Source organism: Mustelus asterias, chromosome 3 (genome assembly GCF_964213995.1).
Source record: "Mustelus asterias chromosome 3, sMusAst1.hap1.1, whole genome shotgun sequence".
NCBI classification, from domain to species: domain Eukaryota; kingdom Metazoa; phylum Chordata; class Chondrichthyes; order Carcharhiniformes; family Triakidae; genus Mustelus; species Mustelus asterias.
In genome coordinates this window covers 98,087,011-98,104,723 of record NC_135803.1, presented here as the reverse complement: position 1 = coordinate 98,104,723, position 17,713 = coordinate 98,087,011, and the positions used below count along the sequence as shown (strand labels likewise).

At 46.8% G+C, this 17,713-nt stretch overlaps 1 protein-coding gene across 1 annotated transcript in view; it reads left to right on the top strand.

The window, feature by feature from the left end:
• grip2b (glutamate receptor interacting protein 2b) overlaps nt 1-17,713 on the top strand; it is a 322,627-nt gene that overhangs the window by 53,237 nt on the left and 251,677 nt on the right. The window contains exons 2-4 of the mRNA XM_078203128.1: nt 2,863-2,943; nt 5,360-5,495; nt 10,004-10,149. Coding sequence (XP_078059254.1) covers nt 2,863-2,943; nt 5,360-5,495; nt 10,004-10,149 — 363 coding nt within the window. The remainder of the gene's footprint in view (nt 1-2,862; nt 2,944-5,359; nt 5,496-10,003; nt 10,150-17,713) is intronic.

Sequence of the window (17,713 nt, the reverse complement as noted above, 5' to 3'; positions counted from 1 at the left end):
CACCCTCTGGGTATGAACGCTTTTCCTCATGTCCGCTTTATTCCTTCTACCAATCACCTTAAATCTATGCCCCCTGGTAATTGAACCTTCAGCTTGGGGAAACATGTCTTTCCTGTATATCCAGGCCCCTCATTGTTTGTACATCTCAATTTGGTTTTCTTTCATTCATTTGTGGGACATGGGCGTCGCTGGCTGCCCAACATTTATTGCCCATCCCTAGTTGCCCTTGAGAAGGTGGCGGTGAGCTGTCTTCCTGAATCGCTGCAGACAACCTGCTGTGGGTCGACCCACAGTGCTGTTAGGGAGAGAATTCCAGGATTTTGACTCAGTGACAGTGAAGGAATATTTCCAAGTCAGGATGGTGAGTGGTTGGAGGGGAATGTGTGGTGGTTGTGTTCCCATTTATTTGTTGCTCTTGTCCTTCTAGATGGAAGTGGTTGTGGGTTTGGAAGGTGCTGTTTAAGGATCTTTGGTGAATTGCTGCAGTGCATCTTGTAGATAGCACACACTGCTGCTACTGAGCATCGGTGGTGGAGGGAGTGGATGTTTGTAGATGTGGTGCCAATCACATCCACCCTAATGAAAATGAGGAGAGGCAGTAGGGTGATGGTATTGTCACTGGACTTAAAAGTTTAATAATGACAATGAAACCATTGTTGATTGTCGTAAAAACCCATCTGGTTCACGAACGTCCCTTACCTCGTCTGGTTTCCAGGTCCACAGAAATGTAGTTGACTCTCAAATGCCCTCTGAAATGGGGGGCAGTTAGGGACGGGTGATAAATGCTGAGTTAGCGAGCAACGCACACATCCCGCAAATGAATTTAAAAGAGACACTAGCCTTTCCATTCCCTCCCCATAACTGCAGTTTACAGGCCCTGGCAACATTCTTGTAAATCTCCTCTGTCCTTCCTGTAATGTGGTGACCGGAACTGAATTCAAAATTCCAACTGACCAGTGTTTTATACGGTCCCATCATTACACCCCAGCTTTTATATTCAATACCTCACCCAAGAAAGAAAAGTATTCCATCTCTTTATGGATCACCTTGTCCTGCCACCTGCAAGCACCCATGCTCTCAGAGTCCTGGCTGCACCCCCATACCAGACTGTCCTCCAATCCAGGAGAGTTGGTGTCACCCATCCCTTTATGGAAGACAAAATGAAAAGCACTCAGACACACATTAAAAAAAAATTTGTGAGCAGTTTTTGCTATGAGAGAACTTAATTTCTCTACATTCCTTGGCTATGAGAGAAAGGAAAGCTCTGACCATTCTGCAGAGCTAAGTGAGGTTTAATCATTAAAGTAGAGGCAACTTCCTTTTTGCAATCTCCTGGACATAGTGGAGCCTCTGAATCAGGCTGGCTGTCACCTTCTGGATGAGGCGCCAAGCCAAGGTCTATCTAATAGAGTCGTAAAGTACAGAAGAGGCCCTTTGGCCCATTAACTCTGCACCGACAAAACTATACTAAATCTACACTAATCCCACTTTCCAGCACTTGGTCCATAGCCTTGAATGTTACGACGTTTCAAGTGCTCATCCATGTATTTTTTTAAAGTTGTGAGGTTTCCCACCTATACTATTCTCCCAGGCAGCGCATTCCAGGCTTCTACCACCCTCTGGCTGAAAAATTCTTTCCTCAAATCCCCCCTAAACCTCCTGCTCCTCATCTTAAAATAATGCCCCACATCATTGACCCTTCAACCAAGGGGAACAGCTGCTTCCTGGCCACCTTGTCCATGTCCCTCATAATCGTATACATCTCAATCAGGTCCCCGTCAGCCTTCCCTGCTCTAAAGAAAACAACCTGAGCCTATCCAGCCTCTCTTCATAGCTCAAATCCTCCATCCCAGGCACCAGCCTGGTGAATCTCCTCTGCACTCTCTCCAGTGCATTCTTCCTATGGCAAGGTGACCAGAACTGCATACAGTACTCCAGCTGTGGCCACGTTTTGTACAGTTCCAACATAACCTCCCTGCTGTTACATTCTTTGCCGCAACTGATAAAGGCAAGTGTCCCATATGTCTTCTTACCTACTCTATTCACCTGTCCTGCTGTAGTCCTGAGGGAGTGCTGCACTGCCAGAGGTGCTGTCTTTCAGATGAGTTATTAAACCGCGGCCCTGCCTGCTCGGGTGGATGTAAGAAGTTGTTGTGGAACTATTTTGAAGTAGAGAGGGGGATGTACCCCCAGTGCCCTGGCCAATATTTCTTCCTCAATGTCACAAGAGGAAAGCAGATTATCTGGCCATTGTCACATTGCTATTTCTGGTAGTTTGCTCAGTGTAAATTGGCTGTTGAATTTCCTACATTCCCACAAATTTCAAAAAACGTTTAATTGGCAGTAAAACACTTTAGACGTTTGGAAACTGTGATATAAATGAAAGTTTTCCCTTAACACCCAACATCAGTAAATCAGATTAGCTGATCATCATCACATTCTGTTTGCGGGACGTTGTTGTGTGAACAAATAACTGAGAGGATTGAGCCAAGCCGTGCTCAGCACCTCGTGCAGAAGGCAGCACCTCCAACAGCGCAGCACTCTCTAGGTGGGGCACTGCAGCCGGGATTTTGCGCACAATTCATCGGAGTAGGGCTGGAGCACACAAGCACCTGACTAGGAGGTGAGGGTGCTGGCAAGCTGAGCCACAGCTGGCCAGGTGTGTCCGTGCTGCATGACTGTAAGTGAGCGAGGGCTCACAGGCTGTGCTATGAACACAGCTTGGGGGAGCTCTGCTTGCAACAACTCACTGCGGCGCGAATGGGATGGAAGGTGTGAATGTGGAAGCAGAACGGGTGGCACTGAAATCTCTGCCAGGCTGTGAATTATTGTCTAACTCCAGCCTTGTGATTTTACTTGTAGATGACGGTCCTTACGCAAAGGGGAGGAAAGAAACGGCCGCAGCAGAAACGACAGTGTGCTCGAGGAGGCAGAGCATACCAGGTAGGGAACGGATTTCAGTGTGGCACCAGAGTGTTCCATCCTTACCTCAGCTTCCCGTTCCTCAGGGCACTGACCCCCTAGCCACCGAGTGGATGCTGCACTCAATGGAGGGGGTTGACTTGGCTGACTGGGAGGGGGTCGGGAGGAGGTTGGGTGGCAGGGGCACAAACCAGAGATTTGGTCAGGTGGCGAGGTGGGGACTGAGCTTGGGGAACACTGACTGACTGAGAGCCGAGGTTAGGCCCAGAAGCGCACAGGACTCACTGACTGATGGACAACAGATCATCCTCTGAGTGAAACAGAGGCAAAGAAAAACCACAATGGAGGACCTACAACTGGCTGGAGAGTTGTTGGGGATGTGAGATGGGGTGGGGGTGTGAGGTAGGGTCGGGGTATCAATGTCCTCTCCAACTGCTCTCCCTCCCTTGAACTGGCTGTGTCTCTGAACTCACCATGTCAGCAAAGAACAGAGAACAGTACAGCACAGGAAAACAGGCCCCTCCAAGCCTGTGCCGCTCCTTGGTCCAACTAGACCAACCGTTTGTATCCCTCCATTCCCAGGCTGCTCATGTGACTATCCAGGTAAGTCTTAAATGATGTCACCGTGTCTGCCTCCACCACCCTACTTGGCAGCGTATTCCAGGCCCCCACCACCCTCTGTGTAAAAGACATCCCTCTAATATCTGAGTTATACTTCGCCCCTCTCACCTTGAGCCCGTGACCCCTCGTGATCGTCACTTCTGATCTGGGAAAAAGCTTCCCACCGTTCACCCTATCTATCCCCTTCATAATCTTGTACATCTCTATTAGATCTCCCTTCATTCTCCGTCTTTCCAGGGAGAACAACCCCAGTTTACCCAATCTCTCCTCATAGCTAAGACCCTCCATACCAGGCAACATCCTGGTAAACCTTCTCTGCACTCTCTCTAAAGCCTCCACGTCCTTCTGGTAGTGCGGCGACCAGAACTGGACGCAGTACTCCAAATGTGGCCTAACCAGCATTCTATACAGCTGCATCATCAGACTCCAGCTTTTATACTCTATACCCCGTCCTATAAAGGCAAGCATACCATATGCCTTCTTCACCATCTTCTCCGCCTGTGTTGCCACCTTCAAGATTTGTGGACTTGCACACCTAGGTCCCTCTGTGTTTCTATACTCTTAATGGCAAGTGGACATTGTGGATGGCACTGCATCATATTTTGTGTCAGTGCCCGTATTTGGCACAGATTTTATGGAGGGCACAGTGGATGCCACCCTGAGACACTGGGTGTCCACCTCTGGGCAGTCCGTGTCTTTGCAGCACTTGGTGAGCTCTGTGGCCTGAGTTTATTCGACCTTTGGCAGTGGTGCAGCTCCCTAAGCTGCACATTGACTGATTGTAGAATGTCAGAGCCCAGGCCCTGCTGCCTGATGATAGAGGTGCACAAACTTTAAACAAAGGCAGGAATTGCTGCAATTCCTCAGGCAGGCCAGGCCACATCTGTGGAAAGGTTAATAGAGTTCATATTGCAAATGTTGACCTGAAACATTAGCTCAGTTCCTCTCTCTGCAGAAGCTGCCCCACCTGCCGAGTATTTCCAGCATCTGCCATCTTTGGTGCAGAGTTCCAGCAGCATTTGGCCATGTCAGATCATTGAGTGTTGTGTTTTGTATTTACTTTCATTCAAATCCAAGAGGTGAAAAGCAGGAGACTGCTCCTCATTCTCAGGTATAGTTGCCAATCTGTTTTTAGACCAGAATATTTGATCTCCTTATTACTGCCTTGGTGCAATGTGAACACCGCTCTAACCTGAGCAGATAATCAGCAAAAGCCCGAGAGGGTAGATGAGAGAATTAGTTTTTTAATGCAGCGAGTTGTTATTCTCTGGAATGTATCTGAAAGATTGGGAGAAGCAGATTCAATCCTAACTTTTTTATTTGTTGATGAGATGTGAGCATCGCTGGCTGGGCCAGCATTTATTGCCCATCCCTGCGGCATTTAAGAGTTGCTGTGGATTACATGTAGGTCAGACCAGGTAAGGATGGCAGATTTCCTTCCTTAAAGAACATTAATGAATCAGACGGGTTTTTATGACAATCGACAATGGTTTCATGGTCATCATTAGACTTTTAATTGCATTTTTTAAAAATTTGAATTCAAATCTCACCACCTGCCATGGTAGGATTTGAACCCAAGAACCCAGAGCATTACCCTGGGTTCCTGGACTACTAGTCCAGTGACAATACCATTATGCCACTGCATCCTCTAGCTTTCAAAAGGAATTGGATATTCAGACCAGAGTGAATGGTCCTAATTCAAAGAGCACAGTGGGTTAACTGGGCTAGTTCAGTGTCTTGTGAATCGGTGGGTCTGATTGCGGGTGAGACAGTCAAACACCAGTGTGAATATCGCTGTTTGTGTCTCCATTAACAGAGGAGCTGAAGGGAGTCACGGTGGTGGAACTCATCAAGAGAGAAGGCTGCACTCTGGGGCTGACAATATCCGGTGGGACTGACAAAGATGGCAAGCCACGAGTTTCTAACCTACGACCTGGAGGGTTAGCGGCCAGGTAAGGCAGAGAATCAATTGATTCCATTGTTATATTCGGTTTGGAACTTGATTTTACATCCGCATTGCTTTTTCTTTTATAATAATAGGGTAATAACGCATAACAGTTCCTCGTCTGAAACATGTGTGGAGTGTCCTATCCCACAGGTGGATTCAGATATCTGCAAGAGAAGGTGAATTCTTGTATTTGATGACATGCAGAGTGGATTGGGCAATACCCGTATCAGCTCCAGGTGCTGGTGTGAGCAGCATGGACAACTCTGGCCATTTTGAATATTTAATGGGCTGAATATTATAGGGATAGTGGGGGGTGGGAGTGGTTGCTGCAGCTGGCTCACCCACCCCTAGAAGTAAAGTTGATGTGGAGCTGAACCAAAGCCACTAATATGCTGTGGATGGGCTGACCAAGGAACGGGTGAGATTTTAAAAAGTATTCTTTCCTGGCACGTGTATGCTGCTGGCTAGATCGGCATTTTGCCCATCCCTCATTGCCCTTGAGAAGGTGCTGGTGAGCTGCCTTCTTGAACCATTGCAGTGTTGTTAGGGAGGGAATTCCAGGATTTTGACCCAGCGACAGTGAAGGAATGGTGATATATTTCCAAGTCAGGATGGTGAGTGGATTGGAGGGGAACTTCCAAGTGATGGTGTCTGCTGCGGGAGGAAGTTCGGTTCTCGGGAGTTACTGGCCAGTCCAGTTATCTGATAACTCCCACCAGCCCCTGATGCGTAAAGGATGCATTAGTGAGCACTGCCAGGACTGCAACAGGGAACAAGAAGGAACAATGGATTCCTGGGAACAGGTAAGTCTGGGATATTGGTCGAGGAGGGGTGACAGGGGGCTTGGGGTGTTTAAAGCTGCAGACGGTTGGAAGAAAGGGGGGGGGTTTAAATTAGGGGAGCAACACTCCGATCCACAAAGGGAGGCCCTCAAAGGTAGAACACCCCCCTTCCTTTCAGACCTCTGGAGATTTTATTTAAAATCCGCTCATGTTCTGCTGCCTATGACAAATATTATGTGGCGTGGGCAGCGTATTATCAGGGAAAATTGACTTGGTAACAAGCCTAATGGATGCTTAATTATCTAATTAAGTATGCCAAGCGGGCTGTCAATTTTGCCTCCTATACCTCATACTGAGGTGTTGAGCTCAGGGGTGGGTGGGCATCTGGCCTGTTGTATGTCTTCCCCCCGCCCCCCAAAAGCATGCTCAGTAAAGCATGTGCAATGCAGCTGACTTAAAGTCTTGTTTGAAAATGGCACCTCTGAGAGTGCACGCTCCCTCAGTATTGCACTGAAGCAACATCCCAACTTTATTTGCTCCCGGCCATCGTGGGATTTCAATCCACGATTTGGTGACTCAGAGGGCAGGTTGTGACTGACTGGGCCTCTGCTGACTCTCACAGCTCACAGGGTATCTGTGCCACTAGTGAGTCAGCGGGCGTGAGTTCATGGCCCACTCCAGTCTCCCTCTTAAAGCCAAGCAATTCCCCAAAGGAGAGACAGATTGCAGTTCAGCTCCCACTGCAGGATCTCAGGTGATCGGAATGCAGGCGGAGAATCAGGTGACTTCTGTTCCCATTCTCCAAACCTGCTCCCAGTTAGCAAGTTTTTATTATGTTGGGAGTGATTCACCCTGGAGAGAGAAAGAGAGAGAGAAAGAGAGAGCAGCAAGCATTCAAAATATGCACCCCAACAAAACATCAATGAACTACAAAAAGGCTGGAGAATCTCTCTCTGATAGCTGACTCCCCTGCTCTCAGCTTGCCTGTGAAGAACACTCAGTTGGCCAGTGCACTGGCGGAGCATGCTTGGCATAGCCCGTACCATGGGAGGAGTGGGCATCTGGGTGAACTGAATCATGGGAGGAATGGGCAGCTGGTTGAACTCAATCATGGGAGGAGTGAGCGTCTGGGTGAATTGAATCATGGGAGGAGTTGGCATCTGGGTGAATTCAATCATGGGAGGAGTTGGCATCTGGGTGAACTCAATCATGGCAGGAGTGGACGTCTGGGTGAACTTAATCATGGGAGGAGTGGATGTCTGGGTGAACTGAATCATGGGAGGAGTTGGCGTCTGGGTGAATTGAATCATGGGAGGAGTGGATGTCTGGGTGAACTGAATCATGGGAGGAGTTGGCGTCTGGGTGAATTGAATCATGGGAGGAGTTGGCATCTGGGTGAATTGAATCATGGGAGGAGTTGGCATCTGGGTGAACTCAATCATGGGAGGAGTGGACGTCTGGGTGAACTTAATCATGGGAGGAGTGGATGTCTGGGTGAACTGAATCATGGGAGGAGTTGGCGTCTGGGTGAATTGAATCATGGGAGGAGTGGATGTCTGGGTGAACTGAATCATGGGAGGAGTTGGCGTCTGGGTGAATTGAATCATGGGAGGAGTTGGCTTCTGGGTGAACTGAATCATGGGAGGAGTGGACATCTGGATGAATTGCACCATGGGAGAAGTTGGCATCTGGGTGAATTGCACCATGGGAGGAGTGAGCACCTACGGCAGAAAAGCGGAAGGAGCCAGAGGCTGGAATAAAATAACAGAGCAAAGCAGAAATTCTCGAATCACACACTCCTCCTCCAGATTAACTTGTTTCATGTGGATTTCTGTTACATGTTCAGCTTTCCCCCAGTGTTGAAAATCCTCAGGCCGTTTATTGTTGTTGTACAACCTGCAACATAAAAGTATTTTGATTAGTGATGGGGAACTCTGGCCCAATCTCCTCTCCCTCCTTCACTTTGTGCTGAGCACTGGATCTGCTGAAACAAAAACTCTTCAATCAATTTATCATTGAAAAAAAACAGTTTGAATTTAATTAAATGCTTGATTGCTTTTTTTTTAGACATTTCTGCAATAGTCAGGTGGAGAGAAGCCAATTCCTGTTTTAAATTATTCCTCCATTTCTCTTCCCATTTCCCTGGAGCTGAGATACAGATTCCATCAGTGTCATTCCTCCAGTGACTTTTTAATTTATTCTTTCACTAAATGTCGGGGGTGCCGGCAGGGCCAGAATTTATTGCCCATCCCTAATTGCCCTTGAGAAGGAGGTGGTGAGCTGCCATCTTGAACCACTGCAGCCCCTGTGTTGTAGGTACACCCACAGTGCTGTTAGGGAGGAAGTTCTAGAATATTGACCCAACCACAGTGAAGGAACAGTGATATATTTCCAAGGAAGAGTGGTGAGTGACTTGGGAGGGGAACTTGCAGGTAGTGGTCTTCCCATGCATCTCCTCCGAGATGGTAGAGGCTGCAGATTTGGAAGGTGCTCTCGAAGGAACCCATTTCTCATCTCTGAACTTGGAGGAGTGACACCAGGATATTCCCCTGCAGGAGGCATCACAACCAGTCAGTTATGCTCTAATGGAAATGGAGCTGTGGCACAGAGCAGCCAAGATCTAACTGAGTGCTGGAATAGGCTTGAGGGGCTGAATGGCCTGCACACGCACCAGTTTCCCTCATACTATCCACAAAATGGCAATAAATAACAGTCGGAGTCAGGTAGATTACTCGCATATTTCTGTCCTATAGACCTCGAGACTGATTAAATCCACCCTCCACCACCTCCCAAGGCTGCTCTTGATAAGCTCAAAGAATTCAGCACTGGTCATGATCCATGTTGCAAATAATTCAATACCTGAATAGCCAGTGAATTTACTCACTGACCCTTCTGAGTGAGATCCCAATGCTGAATCTTCAACTATTTCTGTAAATTGAGCTCCTCTTCTCCCTCAGTAAGTCCTGCTCACTGTTTAACACAAAGAAGAGCAAAGAGGTTCTCCCCAGTATCCTGGTCAATTTTACCACATCCCTCCCCCCTCCCCCGCCCCCCCTCCCCCGCCCCCAACAACCAAGACCTTAAACAGTTGATCTGGTGATTTATCTGCTTGTCTGTTTGTGTGTAACCCGCAGTGTACAAATTAGACATCTCCTTTGCCTCCATTACAGAAACTTATTAGCTGTGAAGTCAGTTTCTGTGGTGGGAAAAAGAGCTTTTATGATTGCAAGATCTGTGGATGTTAATGTCCTGATCTTTTGGATGAGCTTGGATGATACTCAGATTTTCCCTTTCAAGAGCATGTGAGAAAACTTCTCAGGTATATCAGCTGAGGAATGGTCTTTCATGATATTCTGTCAGTGCGCCATCGGGTAGCTTAACTGCTCTTTATTGAGCAAAAAGGCACATTCATTAATTTCTCCTTCAATACCTGTCAACGGAGTTAGCCAAATCTCAAAGGGAAGGCCTGAGATATTTACCTAGACTTGCAGACCTGGAGAGTTTCCAAATGTCATCAGGGCAGGCCTAAGATTTTCATTCCGGCCTGTGGATCCAGAGATTTACCTCTGGCCCAGAGGTTGAGCTGGGAATCCTCTATCCAGCTGACGTGATGAATGAATCTTGGAGCTCACCGTGTGAGGAATTCTGTGCAGGTTTGCCTTCCATGCATTTGTAACCATGTGGTGCCAGCAACTTTTCACCAGTCTGATTTTCCACCCGCCCCTTGTAGGAGCGACCAGCTGAACATTGGAGATTACATCAAGTCCGTTAATGGGATCAACCTGACCAAACTACGGCACAATGAGATTATCAGCTTATTGAAGAACGTGGGGGAACGGGTGGTCCTTGAAGTGGAATATGAGCTTCCCCCTGCTGGTAAGAACCTCATGAACCTTCTGAGCGACTGTTCTTTTCAGTGGAGATTGGCCAGGGTGTCCTGAATCAGAGCTGTAGACTATGGATATATGATGGTGCCGTTACCTTTTTCTGTTCCCATTTCTGATTTTTGGAATGAACAGGGAGAATGAAATGATCCGGGTCAACCTCAGGAACCCCCAAGTCAAGTATATACACAATAATACTCCACCTGCCCTTCCCAATGTTAGGCCACAGTCTCGAGAACAGGACTTCCATTCCAAATCACCAGATACATTAATGAGGCCGTTTGCCTCACGCCGCCTCAGTGTCCCTGAGTCCCAATCCTATTCCAGCAGTGTGATGGTTTACAACTTCACGTATCAGCCTTTCTCTGTGAAGGGGCTGCATCAAAGGCAGCAGCAACTGGTGTGGAATTGACAACTTTTCACTGTTGGCCCTTGTCCACAAATGATCGGACTGATATTGACCCAACTCATTTATCGGAGGAATGTTCTGGTCAGCATTCTGTGCAATCCATATATAGCAAATAAAAGGTTAATGTCTAGCTGACTGTCCACTAAGAACTTCCTGTTGATGTTGTTTCAATGTTTTCAACTCATGTTGTACCTGTCCTGGGAGTGTTTGATGACGACAGTGTAAAGAGAGCTTTACTCTGTATCTAACCCTGTGCTATACATGTGCTGGGAGTGTTGATGGTGACAGTGTAGAGGGAGCTTTACTTCGTATCTAACCCCATGCTGTACCTGCCCTGGGAGTATTTAATGGGGTAAGAGTTTTAACAACACCAGGTTAAAGTCCAACAGGTTTATTTGGTAGCAAATACCATTAGTTTTCGGAGCGCTGATGGAGTGGATTTAATGGGGACAATGTAGAGAGAGCTTTACTCTGTTTCTAACACTGTTGTGCCTGTCCTGGGAGTGTTTAATGCAGACAGTGTAGAGGGAGCTTTACTCCATATCTAACCCCATGCTGTACCTGTCTGGGAGTGTTTGATGGGGACAGTGTAGAGGGAGCTTAACACTGTATCCAACCCATGCTCTGACTGGATTCAAAGAACTTGATACCACAATGGGTCACAAAGGTTAAATAACTGTTACCAAATCAAAATTACCCCCAGGAAGGAAGAGAAGAGAGAGAAAGAGAGAGAGAATGTGAGAGAGAGAGTGAGAGAGACAGGAATGAATCAAAGAGAGAGAGAGAGAGAAAGGTGGAGTGATTCAGAGAGAGAGACAGAAAGTGAATCAGTGAGTGAGAGAGAGAGAGACAAGGAGTGAATCAGAAAGAGAGAGAGAGAGACAGCCAGAGAGAGAATCGGAGAGAATGATGGATGGACAGATAGGTAGAGAATCAGAGAGAGACAGAAACATAGAGAGAATCAGAGAACGGAGACAGAAAGGCAGAGATATTATGGGATCGATTTTCCCTGGATACTTTGGAAAGAAAAGATTCTCCGAGGAAGCCAAGCTGCAATGTTGGTTTAGTCTACGTTTAATGCAAGATCCCTTCGTGGTGAAGGATTTGATACAAGCTGTAGTAATGATCACCCAGAGGCTCACTGAGCAGTGACTGCCCATTAAAGTGTCTGCTAGCATTTATTAAGGAGGTTGCATGGCGTTTTGGTGATGAATGCAGTCTGTTAACAGCGACCAGCTGATTGGGAATAAAGCACCAACACTCGTCCCATCAGTTTATGAAAAAGTAAAGTAAGTTCCAGAAGAAAGGATTGTTTGATTGAGCTGTGATTTTTTACTGGGGAGTATCACCAACCATTCCCCTGCTTCATCATGCATGTTTTCAGTCACAAGGTCTAAGGCATGACCCATGGGTGTTATTCTACACAAGAACCACAACCATCCAGATGTTGGATCCTCGGAACCACCAATATTTTGTCGTTTTTCACGACTGGGAATTTGAAATGTATTCCTTCTGCTTGGGAGGTTTGGGAAAAGTTGTTGTGAGATGGTTTTCTCACTGGTGGAGATAGAAAGCACTTTTGTGGAAGGAAGCCACTGCTAAAACTGCCCAGGAAAGTAGAGCACCTTCACCCACCTTAGTTAACCATGGAACACAACACAATGAAGAGTGGATTGTTTGTCCAGGGATGTTGGAGAGTAATCTGGTTGGAGAGGTCCAGCATTTGATGTAGTGCACTCGGCTCCAGAAGAAAGCATCAACATTGCAAACACTGACCGGCTGCTCATATTGAGTAGAGTCGATTACTCCTTCAATGCAGAGGAAGGACTCACTGTTGTGGGAAAGCTTTCAAGGAACCACAAAAGGTAATAAAACTCTAAACTATGTCAAGAATTACCACAGTGACAAGCTGACCAATGCTTCTCCAGTAACATGGGTTTCTTTGTTCACAGGATCTGATTTTTTTTTGTGTGAGGCAGTGGCAACACCTGAAGATGGATTGAGTCGAGCTTGCTGGGCCAAATGGCTTTTTTCTGCACTGTAGGGATTCTATGGTAATACTTGGGCAATAATAAAATACTTATTTTAAAAGAAAAGAGCAGCACAGTGGTTAACACTGCTGCCTCACAGTGCAAGGGTCCCAGGTTCGATTCCGGCCTCGGGTCACTGTCTGTGCGGAGTTTGCACGTTCTCCCAGTGTCTGAGTGGGTTGCCTCCGGGTGCTCCAGCTTCCTCACAAAGATTGCCCCTTAGTGTCCCAAGATGTGTAGGTGAGGTGGATTAGCCATGGTAAATGTGTGGGATTATGGGAATAAGGCAGGGGCATGGGCCTGGATGAGATGCTCTTTCGGAGAGTTGGTGCAGACTCAATGGACCAAATGGCCTCCTTCCACACAGTAGGGTTTCAGTGGCCTAACTACTATCAATGGTCTAACCTTCTCAGGGAAAGGCACCCAATGAGAAGGAGAAGGTTAACAAAGGTATGTGCTCCTTTTTGCTGTTTATTGTGCCGTTGTTGTGCAATGTTGGGGATAATATTGCATATACCATTGTCCTTTGTGTTACAGGAGTCCAGATCCAGCTTGGCAGCCTCTGTGTTCTGTATCATGTAGTTGTGGTAGCTGGAGTTGCTCATCGCATCCATCACAGACACGGTACTGCAAACTGTCAACTCAATTTCTGCAAAAGTCTTCAATCATCTCCTGCTTTCAAATCTTTTCTTCAATTCATTCAAGGGATGTGGGCATCATTGATGAGGCCAGCAGTTATTGTCCATCCTTAATTGTCCTTGAAAAGATGGTGCTAAGCCACTGCCTTGAACTGCTGCTGTCCATTAGTGCAGGTACCGCCACAGTGCTGTTAGGAAGGAAGTTTGAGGCTGTTACCATGGCGATGCTGAAGGAACAATAATGTATTTCCAAGTCAGGACAGTGTGACTTGCAGAGGAAATGTAGTTGATGGTGTTCCCATGCTCTTGCTGCCCTTATGCTTCTGGGTGGAAGATGCTGTCAAAAGAGCCTCGGCGAGTTGCTGCACTGCATCCTGTACGCATGCAGCCACAGCGGTGGAGGAAATCAATGTTTAAGATAGGGTGCCGGTCAAACAGGCTACCTTTGTCCTGGATAGTGTTGATCTAGCGTGTTGTTGGAGCTGCATTCATCCAGGCAAGTGGACAGTATTCCATCACACTCCTGGTGTCTGTCTTGCGTTTGGTGGATAGGCTTTGGGGAGTCATTGCCAATGAGACGGTCAATGCCTGGTACTTGTGTGGCACAGATATTATTCACCACTTAGCAGCCACATGTGCCAGGTCTTGCTGCAAAACAGAAACAGACTTCAGCAGTATCAGAGGAGTTGCAACAAACATTCTCACTTCTATTTTGATGGAAAGAAGGTCATTGATGAAGCAGCTGAAGGCAGTTGGGCCTAGAACACGACCCTGAGGAACTCCTGCAGTGATATCCTGGAGCCGAGAAGATTGACCTCCAGCCACCACAACCATGTTCCTTTGTGCAGGTATGACTCCAACCAGTGGAGCATCTCCCCCTGATTCTCATTGACTCCAGTTTCACTGGGGCTTCTTGATGTCATACTTGGTCAAATGCTGCCTTGATGCCAAGTGCAGTCACTCTCATCTCACCTCTGGAGTTCAGCTCTTTTATTCATATTTAGACTGAGCCAAGTGACTGGCAGAATCCAAACTGAGCATCTATGAACAAGTTATCGGTGAGTAAGTGCCGCTTGACAGTGCTGTTAGTGCCACTTTCCATAAGTTTACTAATGGTTAAGAGCAGTCAGCAAGGAACTCAAGGTGAGGCCAAGATGGATCATCCACTCAGCAATTCTGGCTGAAGATTGTTTTGTGTGCTCACATGTAGGGTTCCCTCAACATTTAGAATGAGGAAGTTGAAGGAACCCCCTCCACTTGTTAATGGTTTGATTTTCCACCGCCATTTACGACTGGATGTTGCAGGACTGCAGAGCTTTGATCTGATCCATTGGTTGTAGAATTGCTTAGCCCTATGTATAGCAGGCTACATCTGTTCTTTAGTATGCATGTAGTCCTGTGTTTTGGCTTCACCAGGTTAGCATCACATTCTTAGATATGTCTGGTGCTGCAATTGGCAACAACCAGGGTTATTGCTTAGGTTGATGGTAACAGTAGAGTTAAGAATATGCCGTATTATGGGGGTTACACACTGTGGTGGAATACAGTTCTGGAGTTGCTGATATCTCACAGCACCTCCTGGATCACAGTTTTCAGCTGCTAGCTCGGCTCTGAATCCATCCCATTTAACACGGTGGCAGTGCCACACAACACGATGATAAGTGCCCTCGGTGTGAAGGTGGAACTTTGTCTCCACAAGCATTTGTGCAGCGCTCACTCCTTTGAAAACTGTCATGGACAGGGCGATGAGTTAGGATAAGGTCAAGTAGATTTTTTCTTGAGATGGTTCTCTCAACAGCTGCTGCAGGCCCAGTCTGGAAGACCTGGCCTTCAGGGGTTGGTCAGCACGGTTAGTAGTGGTGTTACTGAGCCACTACAGGCGATAGACATTGAAGCCCCCCCCCCCCTCCCCCACCCCCCCTCCCCCGCCCTCCCCAACACACACACACACACACACACACATAGTACATTTTGTGCCTTGGAGGCCTCAGTGTTTCTTCCAAATGGTCCTCAACATGGAGGAGCGTCAGTTCTTCCGTTGAGGGAGGGTGAAAGGTGGCAATCAGTGAAGATAGCTAAATAACCAACACAATGCTGGCAGAGTTAACCACCAGCCCCCCCCCCCCCCCCCCCCCCCCCCCCCGCCCCACCCCTCCTCCAACCTAAAACCTGTTGTTCCAGCATCATGACCGCCACTGGCTCCATTATAACCTGGAACTCAAGTGATTCTTTGAGTTACGCTATGAAATCCACCTTGTCACAGAGTACACAGGTCCCTGTCAGAACACTGTGACAATGGCTACTGGAACTTCAGCGATTACCTGAACCTTCTGAACAAGAAGCTGTGGTGGGGGTCTGGCAGAGACCATGTCCTGATAGAATATTGCAGCCTTGCACACAGTTTCCAAAATGGAGCTCCCACAGTTTGGAAGTTTGTGTCGGGCTATAACTTCTCCATTTAGGCGCTCGGCTGACTCTGGTTTCTCTGGCAGCACTCTGTGGCTGGACTTTTACTGTGGATGGCATGGGACCCAAATGGAGCTGACTGACCGGTGCAATGACAATCTCACCAGCAAGCTGGGTGGAATAGGTTCTATAATTATGAGGGAGGGAATTTATAAACCTGATTTAACAAGGCCAGCTCATCTTTTCATTGAGCTGTGGTGTATATTTGAGGTTTGTGAAGAATGGACCTGAGGATTCTGGACTAAAAAAGGAAACCTTTAATTGACTTGGTGAAAATCTGGCACCAGGGCTTGCACCCAAAGCCCAATTCCATAACTTGCACAGAAAAACAGACTGCACAAAACATAAAGGCAGATAGAAATACTTCTCCAGTACACTGAAGAAAACCTCCCATTGTAAATGTAAAACCCAGATCACACATTCCGTTATAGACACTGTGAAAGCATTGTATGGGATCACTTCATGAATAAGTGTGGAAGTTGTCTGTGACTGTATTGTTGGAGTTGATGTATTGTGCCTGTCTCAAAGACATTTTAAACACAAGTGGCCCATTCATTCTCTGGATTGTTCTTGATTCTTTCATGGCCATCACTGACAGGGACAGCATTTGTTGCCCATCGCTAATTGCCTTTCAACTGAGTGCCTTGTTCAGCCATTTCAGAGGGCAGTTGAGAGTCAACTACATGGAGTCACGTGTAGGCCAGACCAGGTAAGGGCCCCGAAGGGACATTAGTAAACCAGATGAGTTTTTACAACAATCGATGGTCGCCATTACTGAGATCAGCTTTTAATTCCAGATTTATTAATTGAATTTAAATTTCATCAGCTGCCATGGTGGGAGTTGAACCTATGTCCCCTGGGCATTAGCCTGAGCCTCTGGGTTACTAGTCCAATAATATCACCACAATGCCACATGAGTCTGTCCCCCTGCAGCCATGATGGAGGGATTGGCTGTAGAGCACTTGATTATCCATTATTTAAGTTAAGAGAGAGAGATGTGACATTCCTGTGTTCCAGGTTCACTAAGATGTTACCTGGTATGAGCAAGTATAAATAGAAAGGAAGCCTTCAAAGTAGATTCCAGGGTGATTTGACAGAAATGGCTATAATTTTGAAAGAATGGGTAGATATTTCAAGTATTGAGGGGGTTACAATGTGCAGCCATAGATGAAAGATTAGATGCAGGAGATTTAAAACAGAGAGCAGGAGGAATTTAGTTATACTGAAGGTTGTGAGGCTGTGGAATTCATTTCATGGGTAACTGGCTGAGGCAGAAATGTCATCAAATTTCCACTTTAGATTTGAGAGGTATAGGAAGGAATACTGATTGAGGGGATATTAGGGCAAGATAGATAAATATGAATATTTATTTTCCCACATAGAGGGAAAATAAAATGTGCAGGTTCGGTGGATTGGCCATGGTAAATGCACAGAATTATGGAGCGAGGGTAGAGGGGAGGGCCTGGGTGGAATGCTCTTTTAGAGAGTCGGTGCAGACTTGATGGGCCAAATGGCCTCTTTCTGCACAATAGGGATTCTATGGTTTTAGGATAAACATTGACATGGGCAGATTGGGCAGAAGAGCCTTTTACTGTGTTGTGACTTCTAAGTAATCCTCTATGAATAATACATATCTCCTTCCCTGGTATCCTGAAGACATAAACACAAGCTTGGAAATGGTCCTATGGGTGTTGGTCATCCTCTGTTAGATCGGTCATGTTGCCATTCAAGTGAACCTTGACACTGAGAGCCAAACAAAAGCAAGATCACAAATTATACAGCTCCTATCTTCAACTAATGTCCATATATGTACATTTTTGGCATGAGGTTTGAAAATCAATCAACAGAAGGAACCCTAACTGTCCATGTGTAGGCTGGAGGTAAGATCTCTCCTACTACCCTGACTGTGTATTGGCCGAGGATCAAACCTGGTAGCTCCATGCTCTGTACAATTCAAGACCAGACTGGGCACAGACATGTTTCTTTGTAACCTATTCTCTTGTATAAAAAAAC